The following is a 25,206-nucleotide window of genomic DNA, read 5'->3' as shown; positions in this document are numbered from 1 at the left end:
TGATGGAAATTCTCCTCTAGAAGAACTTTACCAGGCAGAGGAAAAGTGGAACACAACACTCCAAACTGCACTAAATATCCTTAAACTTTTGTAGATACAAAAAAAAACCCCACTGTAAATGAGAAATTTTAAGATATACAGAAATGGACCTAAAAATGAGAAACGGGAAATGGGAGTTAGCAAAAATCAAGAAAGAAATAGAAGAAAAAGTCAACATCATCTCACAAGCAAAGATTAAATTGCAATGTACTCAACTGAAAATATCATGAGAGGCATTCACATCATAAAAGGAATGAAAAAAATCCAAGAGAACAAAAAATCAATCTCAAAGTAAAAATGCATCAGAGAGAAAGAGATGGTTAAAGATAAGCAAAGAGGGACTTCCCTGGTGGTCCAGGGGCTAAGACTCTGCATTCCCAATGCAGAGGGGCCTGGGTTCAATCCCTGGTCAGAGAGCTAGATTCCACATGTGGCAACTAAAGGTCTTGCGTGCTGCAGTGAAGAGCAAATATCTCATGTGCTGCAACTTAAACCCAACACAGCCACATAAATAAATATTTTTTTAAAAGATAAGCAATGATCCAACATACCCATAATTGGAGTGCTCAAAGACCAGAAAACCAAAACAATAGAATAGAACTGAGATCACACAAAAGCGTAACTCCCCCCAGAAAAGACTTTCCAGGAAAAACAATATAAACATGAAATGGCCTATCAAGTACTTAGAAAAACTGTCCTGGAATGGTCAACTCTCAAAAGTTTTGGTAAACCTATGAAAAAAAGAAGGGTGTCCTGGTCATGCTGATGGTGGGGGTGGGGGTGGGGGACAATGGTACTGTTATTTACTCTCCCCACTGTTCTGAATGGCTTTGGGAGGATGTGTGGAGAGATTTGGATTTTGGCAGCTGCCATTATCTTGAGGCAACCTGGAACCCAGCTTGGGTCCTCTTGATGACCTGGCAGAGACCACTGGGAAGTTACATATGAATTGTCAATTCAGTTCCTGTTACTTAAAAAATTTTTTTACTTAAGTTGGCCAGAGTCATCTTGTTGCTTGCAAGCAAAGGTTTCCAGCTGGAACATCATGTGTCCCACCTTCTGGATGAGCTGGGTGGCAGAGAGAAGCAGGTGTGGGCTGGAGAGAAAGGTGAAGGAGCTTTGGAGCCCTCGTTTCAACCCGTTCAGAATTCTGTGTATTTATTGACATTTTTGCTGCAGAAAAACTGACTCTCATAGAAGGAACACAGCCATGCTGTTAGCATCCAGATAAAAGGGGGAACATACAAACCCGAGAGGCCTCTCACACTCCTTTAGGTCACTGCTCTCTCAAGGGCAGCCAATATTGACTCCTCTCACTGCAGGCTACTGTGACCTCTTCTTATACTTTGCGTGAATGGATCACAGTTTGGTCTGGTTTCTTTTGCTCAGTATGACATCTGTGTGTTTCACCCATGTTGTTGTAGATTTAGGATCCATTTTGGAGGTGGAACAGACAGGACTTGCGGATTCATTTGTCCAGTGCCCTTGGACAAAGCATATCACCCCTTTGAACTCAGTTCTCTCATCTGTAAAACGGGACCGAAATGCTAATTCACAGCTATTAGTGCTTTGCTTTCCTCACTGAGCTCCTTCAAAGGGTCTAGAATAAAGCAAAGGTCCCAGGAGCCTTCTCTCTCCTCTCGTCTGAAAGAGTGTGTGTGGCTGGGATGTCGGTGGGAAGGTCAGTTGGTGGAGCCACTGTGGAACATAGTCTCACAATTCCTCAGAAAACTAAATAGAGAGTTACCATATGATCCAGCAGTCTCACGCCTGCACATTTATCCAGACAAAACTGTAGTTCAAAAAGATACACGCCCCCCTCTGTTTATAGCAGCACTACTCACACGAGCCGAAACATGGAAACACCCGAGATGCCCACGACAGAGGAGAATAGAGCAGATGTGGCGCGTATATGCGACGGAATGCTGCTCAGCCAGAAGGGAAGGCAGCAATGCCACTCGCAGCGACACGGATGCAACTAGAGATGGCCAAACTAATGCATCAGAGAGAGACACACAAACTTACACGCGGAATCCCAGCCATGACACAGATGAACTCGGCTACAAGATGGACAGGGAATCAGGGCACAGAGACAGACTGGGGGTGCCCAAGGGGGAGGGATTTGGGGGAGGGCTGGGGCGGGGTGGGGCTGGCAGATGGAAGCTTTATATACAGAACCGGTAAACAGCAAGTCCTACTGTATAGCGCAAGGAACTGTATTCAGTATCCTGTGATAAACCACAATGGAAAAGAATATATATGGAAAGAATGTATATGTGTGTGTGTGTGTGTGTGTGTGTGTATAACTGAATCACTTCATTGTACAGCAGTAATTAACACAGCATTGTAAATCAACTATACTTCAATTAAGAAAAAAAGTCTAGCTGTAGCTGCCAGCACTGAGGCTTGGTGGGGTCCCAGTGGGCACTGCCCCCCCCCCACTTCCCCCCACTGCACTTTCCAATTTGGAAAAAGCTCTTTCCCTGGGTTTCCCACTTGTCTCATCTCTCTGTCCTCAGTCCCCAGCCCCTGGGAGGACACGGCTGTACTCTCAACAAACATGCCGACCCAGTACCGATGCCTGTTGGGACTTTGAGTTGAGGAAGCCTCGGTTTGCACAGGCTTGTCTAGGGGGCTGGGTGCTTGTTCAGCTCCAGGAGTCTCTGTGATGAGCAGGCGGTCTCTGGACCTCTCAGGGCTGTGATGGGGGTGATAGGGCGACCCGGGACACAGCCCGTCGACCCTGCGCCTGTCAGGCCGGCCCCTCGGGATCTTGGCGCAGCTGCAAGATGCGTCCTGGGGTGACCGCACCTGGCGGTCCCACAGATTCTAGTTTGACTGGTTTGAGGTGCGGACTCACATGGGGGGAGTTTTGAAAGCTCCCCAGGTGACTCTAATGCACTATGAAGTTGGCGACCGGGGCCAGGCGCACAGCGGGAGCACGGAAATGTTGACCTAGGGAGAGAGGCCAGAGCTGGCTGGGAAGGCTGGAGGGGCGGCTTCAGCGGCCGGCGCCTCCTCGGTGCTGTCCCCCCACTCACTCTGCCTTCCTTGAGCCCGGGGAATCTAGGACAGCCCTCACCCGTTGCCTCCTGGCCCGCTGCGCCTGGGGGCAGTGCCTCCCCCACCCCTCTCTGGCTTCAGCGCAGGTGAGCCCCGCTGCCGCAGGAATCCGTACCCAAGGAGGCGGTGGCCCAGCCAGGAGGGAGCCCCGAAATAGACCCCATCCCCCGCCGCCCCCGCCGCCTTCTCCCAGGATCTGCTCCAGTGAAAAACAGTCCTCTCGATCCGAGTGTTTCTCCAGGCGTCGGAGCGGGGAGGGCTCTGAGTCCTGGGGCAGCGAAGACCCGGGCGCGGTCCGGCTCAGACGCGCGGACCCTCCCGGGCCGGGCCGGGCCGGCGCGCAGTGCGGGCGCTCGGCCACCCGGCGGCGCTGCTGGTCCGCGATGCGAGCCGCGTGGCGGCGGAGGCTCCGCGCGCGCTGGATCGGGAGGAGGCCGCTCAGGACCGTTCGCGGGCTGGGGGCGTCGGGATTCCTCATCCTGAGCAGGTCCGGGCAGGGTTGCTGGTGCTCCACGCTTCTGCCGGAGCCTGCCGGGACAGAAACCCAGCCACCAGCTCCATTCTCTGCATTCTTTTTTTTTTTTTTTTTGGTCTCCCATTTCCCACGTGCTTCCTGAGGACTGAACTTTGGGAGGACGGGCCCGGGGAGGCCAGGACCGTCAGTCCATCTAATTAGTCATCTGCCTGTGTGTCCCTCTCGCTGTCTATCCCCAGACTCTGAACCAGCTTGTTGTTCAGTCGCTCAGTCGTGCCCGACTCTTTGCGACCCCGTGCGCTGCAGCACGCCAGGCCTCCCTGTCTTTCACCATCTCCGGGAGTTTGCTCAAACTCATGTCCATCCAACCATCTCATTCTCTGTCGTTCCCCTTTCTTCCTGTCTTCAATCTTTCCCAGGATCAGGGTCTTTTCCAACGAGTCGGCTCTTCGCATTAGGTGGCCAAAGTATTGGAGCTTCAGCTTCAGCGTAATTCCTTTCAATGAATATTCAGAGTTGATTTCCTTTAGGGTTGACTGGTTTGATCTCCTTGCAGTCCAAGGGACTCTCAAGAATCTTCTCCAACACCACAGACTGAAGAAATAGAAGCTGGGTAGAAGGACCCACTTCCACCCCCCACCCCTAGTCTGGGGAACTGGCTGTCCTGGAATTTTGGAACCGGAGTGACAGTTAGCTGGGGGTTTCTGGGAGAGAAGAGCAGGTAATTCAGCCACAGAGCTGAGAGGGACCTTGGAGGACGCAGGGTCTCTGACTGGAGGGAGCCAGGAGCTGCATACATGATCTCACCTGGCCATCCACTGGGACCACCCTGGTGGGGCACCCTGGTGGGGGGTCTCCTCCCGATCAGTGAGGAAATGAGGCTGCAGAGGTCAAGGGGTTAACCGTGGCCCCTCTGGTGGTGAGTGTTCAGTTGGGGATGAATGCAGGTGTATTAGGCTCAAGTGGAGAGGACTTGAGCCTAATACTGGACTTGAACCACAGAGCATATTAACCAGGTATACGGGCTGGGGCTGGGCTTCCCAGGTGGTGTCAGTGGTGAAGAACTCTATTGCCAATGCAGGAGACGCAAGAGACTCAGGTTTGATCCTGGGTCAGGGAGATCCCCTGGAGGAGGACACGGCAACCCACTCCAGAGTTCTTGCCTGGAGAATCCCATGGACAGAGGAGCCTGGCGGGCTATGGTCATAGGGTCCCAAAGAGCTGGACACGGCTGAAGGGACCTGGCATGCACGCACGCACGCACAGGCAGGTCAGCCCTGGTCAGCTCGCGGTCCTGAACACCCTGACATGGCCTCCTGGGAACACAGGGGGCCTCTCCTGCTCCCAGGTTCCACTCTGTGCCCCGGAGGTTTCACCTGCTCTGCTCTCCTCCCTACTTACCTCCTGCTCTTGGAGGGGTCTGTCTGCCATCAGCTGTGGCCTCTGCAGTTGTGGGCAAAGTCTTTGCCCCTGGGAAGGCATTCAGGCTCTGCCAGCAGGTTGGGGATGCGTGGTGGGGTGGAGCCAGTGCTTCAGGAGCCCCGCTCCTCCTGTGACCACCGTGTGCTGGGGCCAGAGAAGCCGTGGGCCGAGCGTCCGTGGGCGAGCTGGGCTGTGCAGAACGGTGCTGGGGCCAGGGGTCAGAGTGAGCGCGGAAGTGATGGTGCTGTGTAACCCTGGCCCGTGGCTCCCCCAGCTGGGCCTCAGTGTCTCATCTGTACCCTCAAGGGCTGGTACAGGTCTCTGAGGTGGGGAGGATGGGGGGAGGGGGCCCATGGTGGGTGGCCCAGGTCCTCTGGGCCGGGTGGGGCCCATTCTCCACCTGGCTCTCTCCCACCTGCCTCCTGCTGGTCTCCCATGTCTCCCGTTGTGGGGGGCCTCAGGCCCCATTCCAGCGGGTTGGAGTTCTATTAATATTTCAGTTGGATGAATTAAAGATTCTCCCCTCCTCATTCTGATGTCCCGGGAGGGAATTAAAAGCACATCCGATCCAATCAAATGCCATTAAAATGCAGCCCACGGGGGTAGGAGATGGTGGGTGGGCGAGGGCTTTTCTTTCTTGGCACCGCTTTGTGCCACTTGGGGGTCTAGGTGATGGTTGGTCTTCGTGGGTACAGGAGGCGAGGGCAAGCTGAAGTGGAGGAAGGCGAGGGGTGGTCAGCTAATTGCTGCTGCCTTAGAGGGAGCAGAGCCCCCGAGTGTATGGCTCAGCTTTCCTGGATAAGTGAGGGTGTGGGGATGGGCAGGGCAGTGCCCTGACCATGACCCCCCTCTGCCATGCGGTATTTCTGCGTGGGGGGTGCTGCGGGCAGCCGGCTGTGAGGATGAAAGGCTTGGAGACAGCAGGGGCTTGGGGATCCACACTCTTTCAGGCGCCACTAACAAGAGGGCCTGGGAGTCCTTTCCAGCTTTCTGTCCTGCCCGCTATCTGACTCCACCTTAGGGAGAAAATGCTGGGGCTTCCTTCCCCACTGTCCAGGTGGTCCCTAAGGAGGACAGAGGCTGGGGTGTGTGTGTGTGGCGTTGATGGAGGGGCCTCTCAGGGATGCCCAGCCCTGCTATCAGTCAGCCAGCTGGGCTTTCTGGCCTTTGCCCCAACCCAAGGACCTGGGCCCTGTTTGGAGGACAAGCTAAAGCTTCGATCATAGGGCTCCCTTAGACCTGAAAAGCTCTTCTCAGCCCCATCCTTTCCTTTTGTCCCAGAAGAGCCCTGAGTGGCTGCAGAATCATGGTCCATATTTGCTGGAGGAGGGAGCAGAGCCTCAAAGGAGGACAGCATCATGGGACACGTGCCCTCTAGCACAGGTGCTGGGGAGAGTGTTTGAGGCGGAGCTGCTCTGTGTGTGCGTGATGGTCAAGGAGGTGCGGTGAGCGGGTGAGCGGTGGCTGGGCGAGAGGGAAGGGCTTGGGAGGATGTGGAGAAGGCAGGGTGGTGGGGGGGTTGGGGGGTGGAGGGGGGTGGGGGAAGTGGTGGGGGGTGGGGGTTGGGGAGGTGGGGGGTGGTGGTGGGTGCAGTCAGGAGGAGAGGCGTCCCCCTTCCAGGTTGCCTGCCCCCACCTCCCCCTTCCCTCCCCCGCCTCCTGCCAGGCCTGCGGGGTAGCAGCCCCTCCTGCCCTGGCCCTTGGCTGCTCTCCAGATGCCCAGAGCCCTGCCATTGGCGGGAGGAGCAGGCCAGCCACGAGACCCAGGGCGGGGCGGGAGGGGCTTTTCAATGTTAATTGTATTTTGACATCCTGGCTGTGACATTCATCCTAATGACACTGGGCTCACAGCTGACAGCCCCCCGGAGGACGTGTGGAAGGAGAGGGATGATAAGTAGTTTTAAATTGCAGCCTGGCAAAGAGGCCGGAAAATCCAGAGTCTTAAGAAAAAGGAGGCAGAGGGAGGAGGAGGAGACACTGAAAATCAAGGAGGGAGCTTCCCTGGTGGTCCAGTGGCTAAGGCTCCACCTCCCTAAGCTGGGGGTTTGGTCCCTGGTCAGGAAGCTAGATCTCGCAAGCTAAGAGTGAAGATCCTGCATGCCTCATCTAAGACCTGGCAATGCCAAATAAATAAAAAAATAGATATTAAAAAATCTAGGAGGAGGCAGGGATCCTTCTGTCTGGGGCAGGGATCAATCATTTGTTTAACAAGTGAACATTTACTGGGCACCCACTGCATGCTTGGCACAGGCTCAGCCCATGGAGGGTCAGATGCCCAGTCAGGCTGTGTACCCCACTCCTCCACAGCCTGGGTGCTCAGCCCTTCCAAAACCTAATCCTCTTTCAGTGTCTAAGAGATGCTTCCTCTGGGGTCTCTGATCCCCAGGCCTCCCTTCCCTGGCACTGAAGATGCTGGGGTGGCTGCAGAGTGCCCCTTGCTCTTCCTCTTCCACGTCCCCTCTCTCTAGCAATCTGGGGCCAACTGTCCCCTCAATCCTTACCCACCTGGTTTGGCTCCTGCCAGGTCAGGTCCCAAGCACTGGGGGTTAGTAGAATCCTGTTCAGAACCTGCTCTCTGCTCCCTCTGGTCTCTTTCCTCTTCCCATGTCAGGGGCGGGGGTGGTGGGTGGGAGGGTGTAGACAGAGCTGTGCTGCGGACCTTGGGGACTCTTTGGTCCACATGGGATGTTGGGGGGCCGAGTGGTTTTGGAATTGAGAGAGATAATATGGCACAAATATGATGTAGTGTGCAACATCCCCAGGGGCCTGGGGGTAGGACCCCCAAAACAAATATGCTGGCCAGGGTTCCTGAGGTAAAAGAGACTTCTCCCACCGAGGGAGCAAGACAGGGACAATGACTCGATTTCACATCTGGTTTTGCAGCTAAATGAGTATGCCGAAAATTTATGGACAAACTGGTTTACAGAGCCTGTGGGATTTTGGAACTGTGGAAAGGGTTAGCTTTAGCCAGCTCATTAGTCCAAGTCAAAGACCCGAGAAAGTTCCAGGCGATGTGGGAAGATTCCTGAGGTTGGAGCCATCCCAGCCTCCAAGGGGTGGCCACTCCTTGGCCTGTCTAAGAGCCTGGCCTGGGGGAATTTCCAGGTGCCCCATGCCCTTGAGACAGCGTCTCTGTGGGGCAGAGGGGGAGGGCTGGGCTGGCCTGGGAGGCGCAGCAGAGGTGACTTACCCCAAGATGTGACCCAGGGCCTCACCTCTGACCCCAGCTGTCCTCAACCCCGCTGAGCCTGCAGGGTGACTCGGGATTCTCTGCAGAGCCTGGGGCTGGTAGTCAGCTCTTCATCCTGCAAATGACCTGCCAGGGCACAGGGACTGTTTTAAACAACCTCCCGCCCCCCGCACCCCCAGCAGAGACACCTCCATCTCATGGCCTGGTTGAGGGGAAGGCAAAATTGAAACCCTCAGACCTGGTGCAAAGGAGAAAAGGAAAGATATAAGCATCTGAATGCAGAGTTCCAAAGAACAGCAAGGAGAGATAAGAAAGCCTTCCTCGGCGATCAATGCAAAGAAATAGAGGAAAACAACAGAATGGGAAAGACTAGAGATCTCTTCAAGAAAATTAGAGATACCAAGGGAACACTTCATGCAAAGATGGGCTCGATAAAGGACAGAAATGGTATGGACCTAACAGAAGCAGAAGATATTAAGAAGAGGTGGCAAGAATACACAGAAGAACTGTACAAAAAAGATCTTCACAACCCAGATAATCATGATGGTGTGATTACTCACCTAGAGCCAGACATCCTGGAATGTGAAATCAAATGGGCCTTAGAAAGCATCGTTATGAACAAAGCTAGTGGAGGTGATGGAATTCCAGTTGAGCTATTTCAAATCCTGAAAGATGATGCTGTGAAAGTGCTGCACTCAATATGCCAGCAAATTTGGAAAACTCAGCAGTGGTCACAGGACTGGAAAAGGTCAGTTTTCATTCCAATCCCAAAGAAAGGCAATGCCAAAGAATGCTCAAACTACCTCACAATTGCACTCATCTCACATGCTAATAAAGTAATGCTCAAAATTCTCCAAGCCAGGCTTCAGCAATACCTGAACCGTGAACTTCCAGATGTTCAAGCTGGTTTTAGAAAAGGCAGAGGAACCAGAGATCAAATTGCCAACATCCGCTGGATCATCGAAAAAGCAAGATAGTTCCAAAAAAAAAAAAAGTCTGCTTTATTGACTATGCCAAAGCCTTTGACTGTGTGGATCACAATAAACTGGAAAATTCTGAGCGAGATGGGAATACCAGACCACCTGACCTGCCTCTTGAGAAACCTGTATGCAGGTCAGGAAGCAACAGTTAGAACTGGACATGGAACAACAGACTGGTTCCAAATAGGAAAAGGGAGTACGTCAAGGCTGTATATTGTCACCCTGCTTATTTAACTTCTATGCAGAGTACATCATGAGAAAAGCTGGGCTGGAAGAAGCACAAGCTGGAATCAAGGTTGCCGGGAGAAATATCAATAACCTCAATATGCAGATGACACCACCCTTATGGCAGAAAGTGAAGAGGAGCTAAAAAGCCTCTTGATGAAAGTGAAAGAGGAGAGTGAAAAAGTTGGCTTAAAGCTCAACATTCAGAAAACGAAGATCATGGCATCTGGTCCCATCACTTCATGGGAAATAGATGGGCAAACAGTGGAAACAGTGTCAGACTTTATTTTGGGGGGCTCCAAAATCACTGCAGATGGCGACTGCAGCCATGAAATTAAAAGACGCTTACTCCTTGGAAGGAAAGTTATGACCAACCTAGACAGCATATTATAAAGCAGAGACATTACTTTGCCAACAAAGGTCCGTCTAGTCAAGGCTATGGTTTTTCCAGTGGTCATGTGTGGATGTGAGAGTTGGACTGTGAAGAAAGCTGAGCGCTGAAGAATTGATGCTTTTGAACTGTGGTGTTGGAGAAGACTCTTGGGACTGCAAGGAGATCCAACCAGTCCATCCTAAAGGAGATCAGTCCTGGGTGTTCATTGGAAGGAATGATGCTGAGACTGAAACTCCAAAACTTTGGCCACCTCATGCAAAGAGTTGACTCATTGGAAAAGACCCTGATGCTGGGAGGGATTGGGGGTAGGAGGAGAAGGGGACGACAGAGGATGAGATGGCTGGATGGCATCCCTGACTCGATGGACATGGGTTTGTGCAGACTCTGGGAGTTGGTGATGGACAGGGAGGCCTGGCGTGCTGTGATTCATGGGGTCGTGAAGAGTCGGACACGACTGAGCGACTGAACTGAACTGAACTGAACTGAGGCCCGGTGGCGATCATTTCTCAGGTGTTCCAGGCCTGCCAGCCTCTCCACAGGACCCTGCACCCTCAAGCTCACTTTGATCTATTTTAACAAATTCTAAACTTCAGGATTTTCCAAGACAACTGTCATCTTAAAAACATTTTTTGGGGGGGACATTCTATACAGCATGTGGGGTCTTAGTTGCCTGATCAGGGATCAAATGTGCACTCCCTGCACTGACAGTCAGAGTCTTAACCACCGATCACTGGGGAAGTCCCAGGATTCTTCTGAAATGGAGAGGCCCTAGGGCAGGTTGGTGAGTTTGAGTTGCCAACCCAGTGGGTGGGAAAAGGATGTCAAGGTGTTTTCCCTTGCCAGGGAGACCAGAGTGATAGCAGGAAGAACGAGTCTGCTGCAGCAGGAGGGAGTGAGGTCAGACCTCGGGAAGAACTTCCAGGTCCCACCATGCAGAACTTTGTGCGATTGTTTCCTCTAGGACTACCTGTCCTTAGGGAGGCCTGTGTATGCAGGACTGGTGGATTAGAATGCCCCCCTTCCCCACTGAGGACCCCACGAGTGTCAGTCAGGTCAGCCTCCTTTAAAGCTTTCAGAAGACCCAACACCAAAACCCAGCATCTTAGAGAGACTGTAGCCCAGCGCATCATGTCACTGATGGGGAAACCAATGCTCAGAGAGGTTGGGCAGCTCCCCCAGGTCACACAGCCTTAGCAATGAGAACCTGGCCTCCTGCTTTTAGCCCTGTGCCTCCCTCCCAGTCAGAGCACAGCTCTGAGGAGTGGGACGACTCGCTGAAGAGCAGTTTGGAATTCAGGCCCCTGTAGCTGGCCCAGGCTGGGGCCTTGCTACGCAGTTCCTTCAGGTCACTTGTACTCACCCTTCTCCAGGCTCTGCAGTTCCCTTTTCTCCAGGAAAGGAGACCCCAAATGACATTCCTAGAGGTATGCGTGAGGGTTTCTGCATGTGTGTCTGAGGGTCTGTGTGTGTGTGTGTGTGTGTGTGTGAATGTGTATCTGAATGTATTACTTTGTCTGTGGCAGGGGTGTGTCTGTGTGTCTCTGTGTGTCTGTTATGATAAGTCAAGTCAGCCATGAATCAGCATGAAGGAGGTTTCCCCCTGGACCAGGCTGGGGGTCCCAGGTGAGGGATGGGTGGCTGCCCACACACAGTGAGGCTAGAGACCTGGAAGCCTGGGGCGGGCCAGGACGGCTGCCCAGAAGCACTAGGCCTCAGGCTGGGAAACTTCAGACTGGACGAGTCCACAAACTCAGCCATCTGCCAGCCAACAGTGTTTCTTTTTTTAACCCCTGAAAAATATAGCCTGCCCAGCCTTCTGCTACACAGCTGGTGGGGGGTTGGGGGTGGGATAATTATGACCAGAGTGCAGGCAACGCTGAGGGCCGGGGGTGGGGGTGGGGTGGGGGTGGGGGGGTGGGGGTTGGGGAGGGAGAGCGACTGAGTTCCTTTGCTTCTCAATAAACCATGGCCCATTTATGTTCAGTTTCATTCATTCATTCATTCAACAGAAGGATATTGAGGACTATATTCTACGTTAATAGTGGCAGTGGCTTCCGTTTCTGGGCACCTAAATATAGGACCGGGTGCCCTGCATCTATTGTCTTACTCCTTCCTCATGACGGCCTTGCCAGTAGGGCCTGGGCACTGGCCTTTGTGGACCTTGAAAAGAATCAGAAAAAAGACTCTCCCCTTTTCAGCAGACTTAGGCTCAAGACAGGATGTGTCATGTGTCAAGCCCCAAGCAGGTTGAACCTGAACCTCCCAGCACCCCTCTCTGGGTGCATAGCATGCCTGCCGTTCTGCTATGAGGCCAGCGTTGTGGTCCTTGTTGTGCAGGTAGGTCACTGAGGGGCCCTGGGCAGGGGATGCAGCTACGCCTGGGGCTCGGCTGGAACCCATGCAGGCTGTTCCCACGGCTATGGCCTCTCCTGGGGTGACTTGAGTTTTCCTCCAAGCCCAGAGCAGTGTACACTTGGCTGGGTAGAGCTGCTGGACAGCACAAGCTGTGGTGGCCTTAGCTCATTCATGCCTCTCTGAAATGCGTCGGGCCGAGGTGCACGTGGCCCTGGGTGCAGGTTCAAGGGCAGGTTGCGGCGCTGCTTTCTGTGTATTTCTGGGACTGGGAATGGGGCGGGAGCTCAGTCAGTGCTGATTGCATTTTAAAAAAAAAGGCATGAATGAGTCCATGATCTCGGCCCTTCCATCAGAGACTTCAGTCTGAAGGGGTAAATGAGACATGTATTTGGGGCTATCACATGCGAGCTTTACAAAGACAGCTCATGCTTTGCCAACATGTATTCATTCACCAGACATTCACTGAGCTTTGCCACAGGCCAGGCACAGTGCCAGGCCCTGGATGAACCGTGGTGAACAAGATGTGGTTCTGGCCGGGTGGTGTCTGCAATTCTGGAGGAGGGGGTGCCTGAGTGGGTCTTTGGGAAGACACACGGGTATTGGATGGGGAACAGGGAGGGAGAAAGGGCAGACCCATAGGGCAGGGGTCAGGCCTTGCTATTCCCAGGCCCTCCCAGACATTCCCCTGATCTAGAAGAAATCATCTGTGGAAATGAGGGGTGGGGCTGTGGGGGCACTGAGTCCCCCAGGCCTGGGCACACTGGAGCCCTGTGGCACTCTGCAGGTCAGCCAGGATGACTGATACCGGGGAGGGAGGAGGCTGGTCAGCCGCTCCCCACTCTGCACTCCCCCCCACCCCCAGCTCCCTGGCACTGTGCTTAGCACCCTCCCTGGGACAAGGACAGTCACTCACGTCACAGCTCTAATTGAAGACGCTTCTGCAGTCTGGGACGAGATGCTCTTGCAATCCTAAGAGGCCGTAAGGCTCCCTCCCGCTCTTCCTCCCCTGCCTGTCTCTAAGGCCAGCCTTCTCGGGGGATTTTCTTGGGGGATTTTTCACAGCATCCCCCCACCTCCACCCTGGGGGGAGGAGAACTAGGGCTCCAGCTTCTCCCTGCCTGAGGGTTTCTTCCCCAGGCTCCCTCCTGCTTGCTGGCCGGGCCACCTGTTACACTTTGCAGACCAGTGCTGGACAGAGACCAGTGGGCTGTGGGCCACCGAGTGGGGTTCTCCCAGGCTGGTGGAGATCTGGGGCGGGGCCGGCCTCAGTAGGAAGGCGCCCTGAAGGCTGTGTGACCAGGGTCAAATGGAATCCCCGCCCCGTCCCGTCCTGTGTCATTTGCTCAAACCAGGAGCAGTGGGGTGGGCGAATGAACATGCCACTTGGGGGCACACGCCACGTGTGTGGTGCAGATGCGTGAGAAGCTGGCCCAAGGTGGGGGGGTCTCAGTGATGCTCCGGGAGGGTGGGAGTGGGGAGCGGGGTGACCCCGTGGCATCACTGTGTTTGTGGTACTTCTCCGGGAGTGCTCAGGAGGCTCTGTTCCTTGATCCTCGACCTTCAGGGTCAGGAGGGGTCCCTGCCAGCTCCTCCGGGTCGAGGTACAGACATCCGCCCCCGGGGGGAGGCGGGAGAAGGGGGCTTCCAGGAGAGGGCGCCGGTGGGGCGCGGTGGGAGAGGGAGCAGAAGGCAGGGCGGGTGTGGAGGGGCGGCGGGGCGCGGGGTGAGCCCCAGCCTTGCGGCGGAGAGGTGCGGGGTCGGGCGTGGGCCCCAGGCAGCTCCCTCTTTAAAAGGCCGGCGGAAGCCGCGCGCTGGGCCCCCACTGCCGCGCAAACTTGGCGGGCCGGGCCCGCGCCTTCCCGAGCGCGGCCGCGGCCGTAGGCGCGGGGCTGAGCCGCCGCGGCTCCCTCGGCCCTCGTGCTCCCGGAGCCCGCCCCTCTCGCGTCTTCGCTGCTCTCCGGTCTCCCGCTCCCTCCTCGCTCGCTCGCTCTCCAGCGCGCTCTCTCGCTCGCTCTCCTTTTTCTTCTGCTGCCGTGCGGCTGCCGCGGCGCCGCCGGGCGCCCGCATCTCTGCCGGCGGCGCTCGCGGCTCGGCTCCCGCTCCACTGCCTTCCCAGCGCGGAGCCCGCGGCCGGACGCCGCTCCCGGAGCCGCTCCCCCTTCTCCCTCGCGCTCGGACGCCGGGCTCCGCGGCTGACGGAGCCGAGCCGCCCGCCGCTCCCTAGCTCGCCGGCTCGCTCTCGCCGGAACAGCAGCCGCCCGCCGCGAGCTCGGAGGCAGCCCGGGCCGGGCGGCCGCCAGCTCCTCCCCGCTGCGTCCTGGACTCCGGGCGGCTCCTCGCCGGGCTCGGTCCGCAGCGTCAGAGCCGCCCGCCACGGCCCAGGCTCCGGCCACCGCGAGCCGCCAGCCTCCGGCCGCCGCCTCCCTGCGCCCCCGAGCGCTCGCCGGCGCGCGGTGAGTTGTGGCCCGCGGGTACCGGCGGAGGGGACGGCGCCCTCCGGCCTCGGGGGCGCGAGCTGCGGCGGGGACTCCGGGGCTCCGAGAGGTGGCCTCTGGCTGGCTCCCGCGCTCGGCGCTGCCCAGGGGAGGGCCGGTGGACCGGAGCTCTCGGGGCTGGAGGACACGGGACCCGGGGTAGAGGGTCTCCCCTCGGGGCTGGGGCCGGGAGTGGGGCAGCGGCTCTTCTGCGGGTCCGGGGGAAAGTGTCCCTGTGCCTGGGGTTGTGTCGGGTTTCCCCGGCTGGGGGGTCGAGCCCGCGCTCAGGTGGGGACGGTGGCGTCAGCGCGCCCCCTCTGCGGAGAGGCAGGGCCGGCGGGGGCGCGGGCCGTTCTGTGCCCCGGTCCCCGCGGTCTCCGGGCGGGAGGGCAGCGCCAGCCGTGCGAGCTCCTTCCCGCGGGCCGGCCCCGCGTCCCGCTCCCGTGGCGCCCCAGCGTCGCCTTGGTCTCCGGCCGGCCCCCGGCGCCCGCTGGCGCTCGGCGGAGGCGGGATGGGACGGCACCCCAGGGTCTGGGGTCTCCCCAGGGCCCTGGGACTTCGGGGTCAGGTGTTTCTCAGACACTCGGGACCGACCCTCTCTCGGACCCTGATGAACCTTTGCTTCTGCGCGAACGCCCGGCGGGCAGCCGGCTGAGTTGTGTGTGTGTGTGTGTGTGTGTGTGTGTGTGTGTGTGTGTGTGTGTGTGTGTGTGTGTGTGTGTGTGTGTGTTGGGGGGTCCTCTCCGGCGTCGGGCCGAGTGTGTATGTGTGTGTTGGGGGTTCCCCTCCGGGGTCGGGCCGAGTGTGTGTGTGTGTTGGGGGGGTCCCCTCCGGGGTCGGGCTTCCCGGTCGCCCTGGAGCTGGAGGCATCCCCTCCCCGCGCGGGGGCGGGGCTGGAGGTGGAGGCCCGACTGCGCGAGGCGCCCCCGCACCGGGGCGGTCTGAGGCTGTTTGTGCTGAAATGGGGCGGCAGTGGCTGCGCAGGGAGTCCTGAGGCCGAACCTGGGAGCGCCCCTCCCCCGGGCCGCGAGCAACACCCCCGCCTTCAGACTTTCGGCCCTTGTTGGAGGAGGGTCCTTGTTTCTTCCCTCCTCCCCCGTCCCCCCCAGCCCCCACTCTGCTCACCCTCCTCGCCCTGGTGCGGGAGGGAGCTGCTCTGCGGGACTGCGCCGGGCTCGCCTAATGGGGTGCCCCGAGCCACGTGTCTCTTGGAGCCTTGGTGAGTCTGTCTGCTCCTCTGTCAGTCTGGCAGAAAGCCCGATGGTGGTGGAGGGAGGATCGTGTGTGTGTGATCCTCATATCCCTCCCCACTCCGTTCTGGGGTGAGGGTGGAGGCTGCGGGCTGCCGGTGGGGGGGTGGGGGGGCAGCTCTGTAAGAGTCTCTATACGGGGCACGCCGTCCCCACAGCCTCCCTTCGCTGGGCCAGCTCATGGTGGAAGTGAAGAATGTTCTAGTCCCCACCTCCCCTTGCCCAGGAGACTCCCTGGTCCCCACTTGCTCCCTGGCTCCACTCGGGGTCCTGGGCCTCGTGCACTGGATGGGCGCCTCTGCTCTTCGAAGGCTCAGAGCCTGAGGTGGTGGGAGAACTTCCATGAGAAGGTGAGGATTTGCAGGAGCTTTTCTAGGGCCTCTCCTGATGTTGCAGAGAAGTCCCACAGAACAGTCTGGAGGCCCCTGGGTGTGGTCACCCACCGGTCAGGGCAGGGGGCTGATTTCCTCTCCTGGGCAGGCCCTGGGGCTAGTGGCAAGGAGGCTACAGTGGGGGGTAGGGATCAGAGTCCTTGCCCCTCTCTGGGGCCCCCGGAGGACCACTTCCCGGAGGGCCTTCCCAGCACCTACAGTCCTGTCCTTGGGGTGGGTGGAACCTTTGGTAATGGTGCCTCTGAGCCTCTGCCCACCCACCTGTGAATTTGGTGACCGCGGTCTTCATCTCCCCCCAACTTCTGCCATTCTAGCCCTCAATCTCCCCCTAGCTGTCGACATCTTCACCCCTGTCAGGGACAAAAACATCGAAAAGTTCTCTTCTGAGGTCTGAGTCGCTTATAGGGCTCCCCTCCCAGGGGCATTTGGTGTCGAGAGCGGGGAGGAGGAAGGCAGCGCTTAGCCCAGTGGAGTGCGCCACTGGTGGTCGATTTCTAGGAGAGCGGTGAACGGGATATTTGGTGGGGGGCCTGCAGTACATCCCATAAAACAGGGCCTGAGCTGGCCGAGGGGGAGGAGGGCGCGTGCCGGGGGTTGCGCTAGCCTCTTGGCTTCTCCTTCCACCTGCCTCCACCCCTCGCCTTCCTCTGTGTGGCTTCCTCCTCTCTGAGGCTGGGTGCCTCCAGGAGGGAGCGCCTGGCACAGTGGCAGGCAGGCGGCTGAGGTCGGTGAGGGAGCCTTGGCAAGCAAGCCTGTGAGAGAGCAGTGTTCTGGCCGGGAGGGTCAGGGGGCAGCCCCCACCTGCTTCCTGAGGGGTCCTCTGCCCAGCTTCCGGTGTGCTCGGACACACCCAAACCCGCCCCGGTGCAGGGGGACAGCTGGCATGAGATGGTGGGACCAGGACCAGCCTTTATAAAGGCTTCTGAGCTTTATAATTACAGCCCCTAGACATATCCTCTCCCCCAGATCAGCGTGGAGCCAGCAGCCCCTAATTACCACCTGCCCCAAGACATCTGCCCACCCCGGCTGTCCTCCTCTGCTCAGCCTAGTACCCCATTTTCCAGTGGGCAGGCCCCGCTGAGAGCCTGGGCAGCTGGGCCCGCCGGCCGCCGGCTGGAAGGTTATCTCACTCCTGCAGAGTGCGGCTGCCTGTGCCACCCAGAGGAGGCGTGGGGGTGCTGGCATCTGGGCACTGGCCCGGCTCGCTGGGGCTGGCGGAGCTGCCAACAGCCCAGGCTGACCTGAGGGAGGAGGCTGGGGGGGCTTCCCCTGGTGGGCAGCGGGCCCGAGCAGAGGGCACCAGCTTCCGGTGCCTCCTGCCACTGCTCCCACCCCAACCCCCAGCCTGGTGCTGGCTCCTGGAAAGAGCAGGGAGGGCTTGTGTCTTGGTCCACTCTGCCCTAGTTAGCAGGGGACTATCAAAAATTAATTTCGGGATCTCACTGCCTTTGGCCCTTGCGGGCGTGTAGCCTGCCTTGGCTCCTGGGCGCTCTGGTTCTTTCCTTGCTGTGCAGCTTCTGGCTTCCCTCCGTCCTCTGCCCAACCCCAGGCTGCAGCTCTGCCTTCCCAATGCACTTCCTTCTCCCCACCAGGCCTGGAGTCAGGCTCCGGGCTTCTGCCTCATGCTCACCCTTCTCTTTTCCTGCCCGAGCCTGGCTCCTGAAAGGGAGGCTTAGGAACTTAGGGACTTGCTCAGGGAAGGATGCAGCCCACCCCCCCCAGCCTCCAGCCCGCAGGCCTGTCCGAGTTTCTGTTGGCTCCTTGGGAAAAACCGAGCTCCACAAGGATAGTGAAAATAACCCCTTAAATTAAAGCTGATGACTCCCATCGAAATGTTTTATTATCAGCCTCACCATTGAGCAATCTCTGGCAGCAGCGAGGCATAAATATATGTGTACACAAGTATATTAAATAAATTGGGGAATGTGGTGCATAATGACATTATCTGGACCCCATTCAATTAAGGCAGATATTATCTGTGGTAATTGGGAAATGCCAGCCTATGATGACAGTTGGGCCATTCTGGGCCGAGCCTGGCTGATGGGCAGGCTGCGGTGTCCCCTGAGCCTCCCTCTTCTCCTGGAGAAAGCCCCAGCCACGTGGGGGCTCTGACGACACCCCCAGAGAACTCAGCTGGCTGCTTGTCTGAGGCTGGGCCACCCCCGCGGGGATCAGGAGGTTTGGGTCCTGCCCCGCCCCCCACCCTCAACCCACCCAGCCACCACCCTGTCCTTCTGGGGGACAGAAACTAGCCCGTGGACCCGCGTCCTGGCTGGGCCGTGACTTCTAGTAAACACACCACATCACTACAGGGTTATTTTTAGATTTGGATATAGAAGTAAAGGCTGGGGACTTGACCTGGATTTTGAAGTTTCTGGTGGGTGATCACTGCTCAGATGTCACGTCCTCTTCTTCATGCTCGACCTCAGGGTGGCTTAGGGAGGGGAGTCTCCCCCACAACCGTGGTTCTGCTTGTGGCTATGCGAGGCGGGAGGAGTTGGACATGGACTCGCCAGCTCGTGGGCGCCGGCTTCCCAGCCCAGTGCCCCGGGGTTCGGGAGCGGGGACCGGAAGGAGGAGGAGAGAGGAAGAAACAGCATTAGCAGGAAGCCCTCAATAGCAACAGCTGCAAACAAAGATACTTGCCCCTTTGGGCACTGGGCTAGAAAGCTGAGTGGTCCTGGCAAGAGGAGGTGGGGTGGGTTAAGGTGGGAAGGAGAGGTCTGAGGGTTTGCTTGGAAGTGGGGGCTGCTGCAGTAGGAGACACCAAGCAAGCAGGAGCTGGTGGCTAGCCCCTCTGCCCTGGGAGAGGGGGACGGTCAAGGCTGGCCATTTTGTGGGGCTTCCCCTGGTGGTCCAGTGGTTAAGGCTCTGCATTTTTAAAGCAGGAGGTGCAGGTTTGATTCCTGGTCAGGAAACTAAGATCCCACATGCTGTGCAGCATGGCCAAAAATATTTTTTAAAAAAGGCTGGGCATTTTCTGGGCTGAACTGGTGGGCCCCAATGCCAATGAGATATGCTTGCTTAGCCTTCCAACTGATGCGAACTGCTGAGGCCTGAGCAGGTGGCTGGCGTGGAGCCTCTGGTTTCTCTTGTCCTGAGTCCCTGCCTGCTGTGCTCAAAGTGGGCCCTGCTTTCTGCATCCATACCATGGCCCACCAGGCCTTGCTTGGTTTGGTGCTTGGAGCCCCCCCGACCTCCTTTCCTGCTTCTCCGCATTCCTACTGCCGTCCAGTCATCCTGACCTCCTTGCTGTTCCTTGAACAATGATTGCTAATTGTGTGCTCACCACAGGGCCTTTGTACTTGCTGTACTCTACCTGGGATGCTTTTCTCTCAGATACATGATTCATGCCCTTCCTGTTTTTAGTCTCTGCTCAAATGCCACCTCCTCTGAGAAGCCTTCCCTGACTGTCGTTTCCTTCACAAAGCCCCTGCCCCGCCATTTCCTTTCTTCTCGCCTGCCTCATGTCTCTTCATAAGCCCTTGATCCCCGTCTGTGTGTAGATGTATCTGTTGTCTCCCCTGCACCACCACTGGATGTGGGCTTCACAGGGCAGGTGTCTGTATCTGTTTTCACTCCCAGCATTTCCCTAGTGCCAAGAGCAGAGTCTGGCACACAGCGGGAGCTCAGTACACACTTGGTACACACTCGGATGGCACGTTGCATAACTGAAGGGTCAGGGATTATGTTTCACACCTGATCATATAAGCGAGTTGCAAGAATTCAGTGCAAGGTCTGAGTTCCACTCTGTGGACCTGGAATGCTGCTGCCGACCCCCACCCCCTGCCCTGGGTCCCCACTGGTGAGGGTGATGCTACGCTGGCTCGGGGCAGGGACCTGCCTTTGGTTGTTGATGGAGAATTGCCTGTGTTCTGAGCCTTGAGCCAGGTCCTGGGGATGCAGAGATGAAGGTGATGCTGTTCATGTGGCCCCAGACGTGCTCCCAGGCTCATCAGTGCCAGATAACCACGTTCCGAGAGAGGCTTTACAGCATTAACCGTGGAGGAAAAGGGCCCCCGCCCCCACTGTGGCCTCCTTCTTGCTCTTAGAACATGGCTCAGGCTGGGCGAGTGCCTGCGAGCAGGGCTGCCCTTTCTGTTCATCTAGAAATAGATTACCTGGGAGAGGAGGGTGGGAAGGGCCCAGGGATCATCCGTTCACGTCCCCACACCCGGCTGGGGGACGCCAAGCGTGGTGCAGGCTGGGGTGCAGAGACATCAAGGTGAGGATGACATGGTCCCCCCAGATGTGGTCCAGGTGGGGAGAGGGTTGCGCTGCTGGGGTTTGAGGAAGCTAGCAGAGCATCCCCTCTCCCAGGGACTCAAAAAGGTGGAGGTTTGTTGCTGCTGCTGCTGGGGTGGAACGGACTTCTGATGACCTGCTCTCAGGGTCTAGGCCTTGCCCATTTGAGAGGAGACTGTCTAGCAAACCTCACCTCTGCCCAGACATTGCAGCTCCCCATGGGGACAGGAGATAGGGGGGCCTCAGAAGTGGCCTGCAGTGATTTGGGCCACTCCCGTGGAGGTGCGGCGGCAGGCGGTGGAGGAAGGAGGGGGAGGCCTCAGGTTCTCTCTCATGGTTCCCTGTGAGGAGTGGAGCCCCAGCCCCTCCTTCCGTGGAAACATAAGATGTGGGCCACAAGGCATCTAAACAGCTCAGGGGGTTCAATCCCAATCTCATGTATCCATTCACAGTCCCCAAGTTCTCCAAGCACCTGGGTTGGGCCAGGCACTGCAGAGGTCAAAGTGAATCCAGCCCAGGCAGGTGCTGGAGGGAATGGGGGCAAGCGGAGAGGGAGGGGCCGCTGCAGGTCCGGAGGCTCAGGAAGGTGGGGTGGGGGCGCTGGGGGCCCAGGGGAGCCTGCGGGACCCTCTCTGGGCCTGGCTCTCTACCCGCTCAACAATAGGGGCTGGTCTGCTGGCCTGCAGAGGAGCCGGAAGCCTGAGCACGTCGTCCGGGGGGAGGAGCGGGGAGGGAAGAAGATGCTCCCCACCCCTGGGAGCTAAGTGCAGGGTCCTTTCCTGTGCCGCTGTCCTTTATTTCATGTTTGAAAGAAGTCTGTTTCTTCTTTTGCTTCCGGAGAAGCAAAAGCAGCTCGGTGAAAACTAAATTGGAGTTTAGTAAATTGCAGCAGCTTTTCTGGTTGTTGGTTTGTGGTTTGTGGTTCTTTCTGGCCCAGGCCCTGGCTGGAGACGAAAGACTGAGGTTAGGCAGGAGAAAAGCCTGGAGTCCCTCTTGCTGAGGCCTGGAAGAGGTGGGGGTGGCCAGTTCCTCAGACGTCAGAGAGACCCTCGGGTTGTGGGGTGGCTGGGCTGGAGTGGGGTAGACTGCAACCATCTGCTGAGCACCCCACCTCCCACCCTTTTCGCTGAAGAGAATGTTCTGGAAAATGCCCACCGGCCAGTGAACTATTGCTTTACCCTGTGGCCCTCCTCCCTCCCTGAAGAATCTGGCAGGTGCCACAGAAGGAGGTGCCCCAGAGTCTGGGGAGTGGGGAGGGGGAGCGAGACTGAGCACCCAGAGGAGCCTCACCTGGGGGCGGGCGGGCGTACCTGCCGCCATCCTGGGGATTTCACCTGGGCACCTAAGGAGGGACCCTTCCAGCTGCCCCAGAGTTGAGCTTTCCTGGCTGTTTTGGACCTGGTGGTGGGGTGGTCTGAGGGCTGCCCTCTCCCCTGCAGAGGGAAGCGCCTAGCCCTGGCGGGGAGGGCGGATCAGCCTGGCTCCTCACCCCTCCCTGCCCTCCCCCAGCTTCTGTTCTGCTGGCTCCTTTCACTCACAGGTATTTTTACTTTTCCCTGGTGCCTGTTATGCAGGATCAAAGGAAGGAGGGGAGGCTGACAGAGGCGGTGGTTTGCCCGGGTTTTGGAGGAGCTCAGAAAAGGCAGGCCTGGTGGGACCGAGGGCTGCAGAGGGCCTGCTGCAGGCGGCCGGGGACCCAGTCGGTGGAGGGCGGCCTGGGGCTTCTGACTGGCCTGGGGCCTCAATTCTCATCCTGCAAGTACTTGCCTTTCTCCTCAGTGAGGCCTCCTTTCCACATATGCCTCCTTTCTCCTGCCTCTGTGTGTGTGTGTGTGTATCTGTGTGTGTGTGTGTGTCTGTGTGTGTGTCTGTGTGTGTGTCTATTTGCTTATGTTTGGGCTCCGCTCAGCCCGGAGGTGCTTGGGTTTCAAGAAGAAGCCAGTGCTGATCCCTCATGAAGGGTCTGGAAGCCTGAGAAGGCCCAGCCAGCAGGAGCTGTTGTGCACTGGGTCTTGCAGCCTGAACCTGCCCTGCTGCAGCCTCGCTCGCTGCCTGTCCCTATGCCCCAAATCCCCCTATTGAAATAAAAAAAAACCACCCCTGACCTCCCAGGATGCCAGAGCTGGGCACGGCCTGAGAGGCCCTCTGGCAGGCCAGCATGGTGGGGCGGTCAGGGGTGGGGTGCTATGCCAGCTCTGTGTTCCTGGGCTGTCTCACCATGTGAGGCTTGGTACCTCAGCTTCATCATCTGTGCAATGGGGCTAAAAATCCCACCTGGCTCATAGGGATGTGTTGCCTGCGACAGTGCAGGCAGAGTGCTTGTCCGGTGCCTGGTGCTCCGTGCTGTGTCGTCTTTTGCTGTTATTTCTCTATGGGGTACTGTTGACACTCGGACAAGGCCGTGTTTCATCGTGGACTGTCCTGCCCACATTCTTGACTGGATGCAGGCTAGTAGGTGACTCCCTCCCTTCATGGTGGTGACTGAAATGCCCCCACAGGGCCAGGATGGCCTCCGGACTGCATCTTACTCCAGCCCATCCATTTTACAGATGTTGAAACTGAGGACTCCCTGGGGGACAAGTGTGGCCTCCAGCAGGGCAGCAGTGGAACTGCAGGGTGGTCCGGGACTCCTGCTCTTTCTTGTCGGAATTGCCTAGAACCGGCCTTGGCAGCCAGCACCCCACAGCACCCCTCACTCCCCAGTGCCACTTGGGAGAGGCCTCAGATAACTCTCACGGAGGTGTGAGTGCTGTTGAGGGGTCCGCACAGGTGTAGCTGCCCCTCGCCTGTATTTTGACAGATCTTCAGCCCTCCCCAGAGCGCTGACCCCCAGCCCTAGGTCACTGGGTCCTGGCTTCCTGCCGGCCTCCCCAGGCGCTCTCGGCGTGACCGGTGCTGGATCTGAGCCCTCACCCGCCTTGAGTGGGGAGTCACCTGGTCCCTCTGGGAGACTGCTTCACCTGCAGAAGGCTGCTGAGGAGAATTACCAGCCCTCCTCTTGGCCTCTGAGGAGTTAATGGAGGGGGCAGCATTTGGATGAGGGGCGAGATGTGAGGTGAGCTTCCAGAAGGCGCTTGCTGGAGAAGCCCAGGAGCCAAGGCCACCTGGGGGGTGGTCTCCCATGCTTCCCTGCCCTTTCCAGAGCCCTGGAAGCCTCTGGTGGGGATGGTGGCTCTGAGCCCCAACTTGGTCTTCATGGAGGGACCAGGTCTCCAGAGAAGCCTCCCAACCCAAACACAGGCTCTTTCACATGGTTGGGGAGACCGAGGTACAGATCAGGTGAGCGGCTGCTGGTCTTCATTTGACGGATGCACAGGGAAGGGGGCCTTGAGGTCGCCCCCCACCCCGGACCCCGCCCTGACTCAGCTTTCAGCCTTTCTCCCCGAGGCCTCCCAAGTCGAGGGGAGGGAAGTTACTGGCACCGAGGGAAGGCTGGGCCCCGGGAAGGAAGCCCTGGGGAAATTAGCCCAGATTAGCAATGAGAATGAGGAAGAGCTGGTGTTCTCTCCTCTCCCCTCGCAGATAAATATTTAATCACAACAACAATAATAATGACGGTCATCATAGTAATGCGCAGAACCTGAGCCTGCTCTTAGAGAGAGGAAGTGGCAAAGAGAAATGGAGAGATATAAAGACCCCTGGGGTGGGCAGGGGGCCCAGCAAGAGAAAAAGAGCCTCCGCTGGGTTGACCCTCTGGCAGGGTAGCAGGGCGCCTGGGGCGGAAATGGAGGGTCCACCCTCCCCAGCTCCACCAGCCCCAGCTTCTCTTGGCCTACAGACTGAGTGGCTCTCAGCCTGACTTCTTCTGAGGCCCTGCTTTCTTTCCTCATCTCCGAGTCCTCAAGGAGCCTGTGTGTCTGGTTCCAGAACTGGGGGCCGGGCATTGGGTTTCAGGCGGTGTTCTGCTGTTCGCCCCCTGTGTAACTTGGGCCAAGTGCTCTCCTGCTTCGGGCCTCAGTGTTCCCATCTCTGAAATGGGTTGTGTCCAGCGGGGCCGGTTTTTGTGTGCTTGCTCCTTCCTGTGGGTGCCTGTTGAGAGGAGATCCCTCTTCTTCCTAGGTCTCCGGGGATCCCCTGGGGGTATGTTCTCTGAGGCCTCTGGTCTGGTGGCAGTGGGCACCAGAAACCTTCAGACATGACCCAGTTTCTGCCTTAAGTTCTCTCATCTGCACCAAAGTCGAGCAGCGGTGGAGAGGAAGCCAAGTTCAGGAGGTCTGTGGTGTCTTTGACCACAACCTCCAGCATCTCCTGCTCCCAGGCTCCTGATGAAAGATGCGAATAGCTAATGTCTTCTCCGGGTTCTCTGATTCTCTCTCTCTCTTTCTCAGGTTGGTAAGAGGAGAGCTCTGGAGCTGTTTTCTCCCTGATGCCAAGATCTGCCCAGCTAGGAGCACTCTCCACCGTTCATGGTCATCCACTGAGAACAGGCCTGCAGGACGTGGGGACCAAGACCAGAGCTTTGCTGCACCCCAGCTACTCCCTGCTGTCCGAGTGCAGCCTGTCCCACAACTGAGTGTCGCCAGGGGCCGAGGTACACCAGCACGGCTCTGCCCGTTGGCCGCCCTCAGCCACCCTGCTGCTGAAGCTGCCCTGGAGAGACCGGTGGGGGCCGCTGTGCCCATGCTCGTCCAGGCCGTGGGGCCTGGGGCCCGCCAAGGCTAGGAGCGAGGCCTGCCATTCATGGGCCTCTAGGGATTTCCGAG

General features: G+C 57.8%; 1 protein-coding gene across 1 annotated transcript in view; it reads right to left on the bottom strand.

Moving 5' to 3' along the window:
* The window catches only part of LOC138069667 (collagen alpha-1(I) chain), a 60,996-nt gene extending 44,449 nt beyond the window's left edge, over positions 1-16,547 (bottom strand). Inside the window, exons 1-4 of the mRNA XM_068960997.1 lie at positions 16,520-16,547; positions 13,701-14,825; positions 3,218-3,630; positions 2,615-2,850 (exon numbers count right to left, since the gene is read on the bottom strand). Coding sequence (XP_068817098.1) covers positions 2,615-2,850; positions 3,218-3,630; positions 13,701-14,825; positions 16,520-16,547 — 1,802 coding nt within the window. The remainder of the gene's footprint in view (positions 1-2,614; positions 2,851-3,217; positions 3,631-13,700; positions 14,826-16,519) is intronic.
* Between the last annotated feature and the right edge of the window lie 8,659 nt (positions 16,548-25,206).

Source organism: Capricornis sumatraensis, chromosome 22 (genome assembly GCF_032405125.1).
Source record: "Capricornis sumatraensis isolate serow.1 chromosome 22, serow.2, whole genome shotgun sequence".
NCBI classification, from domain to species: domain Eukaryota; kingdom Metazoa; phylum Chordata; class Mammalia; order Artiodactyla; family Bovidae; genus Capricornis; species Capricornis sumatraensis.
This window is presented reverse-complemented; position numbering and strand designations above follow the sequence as displayed.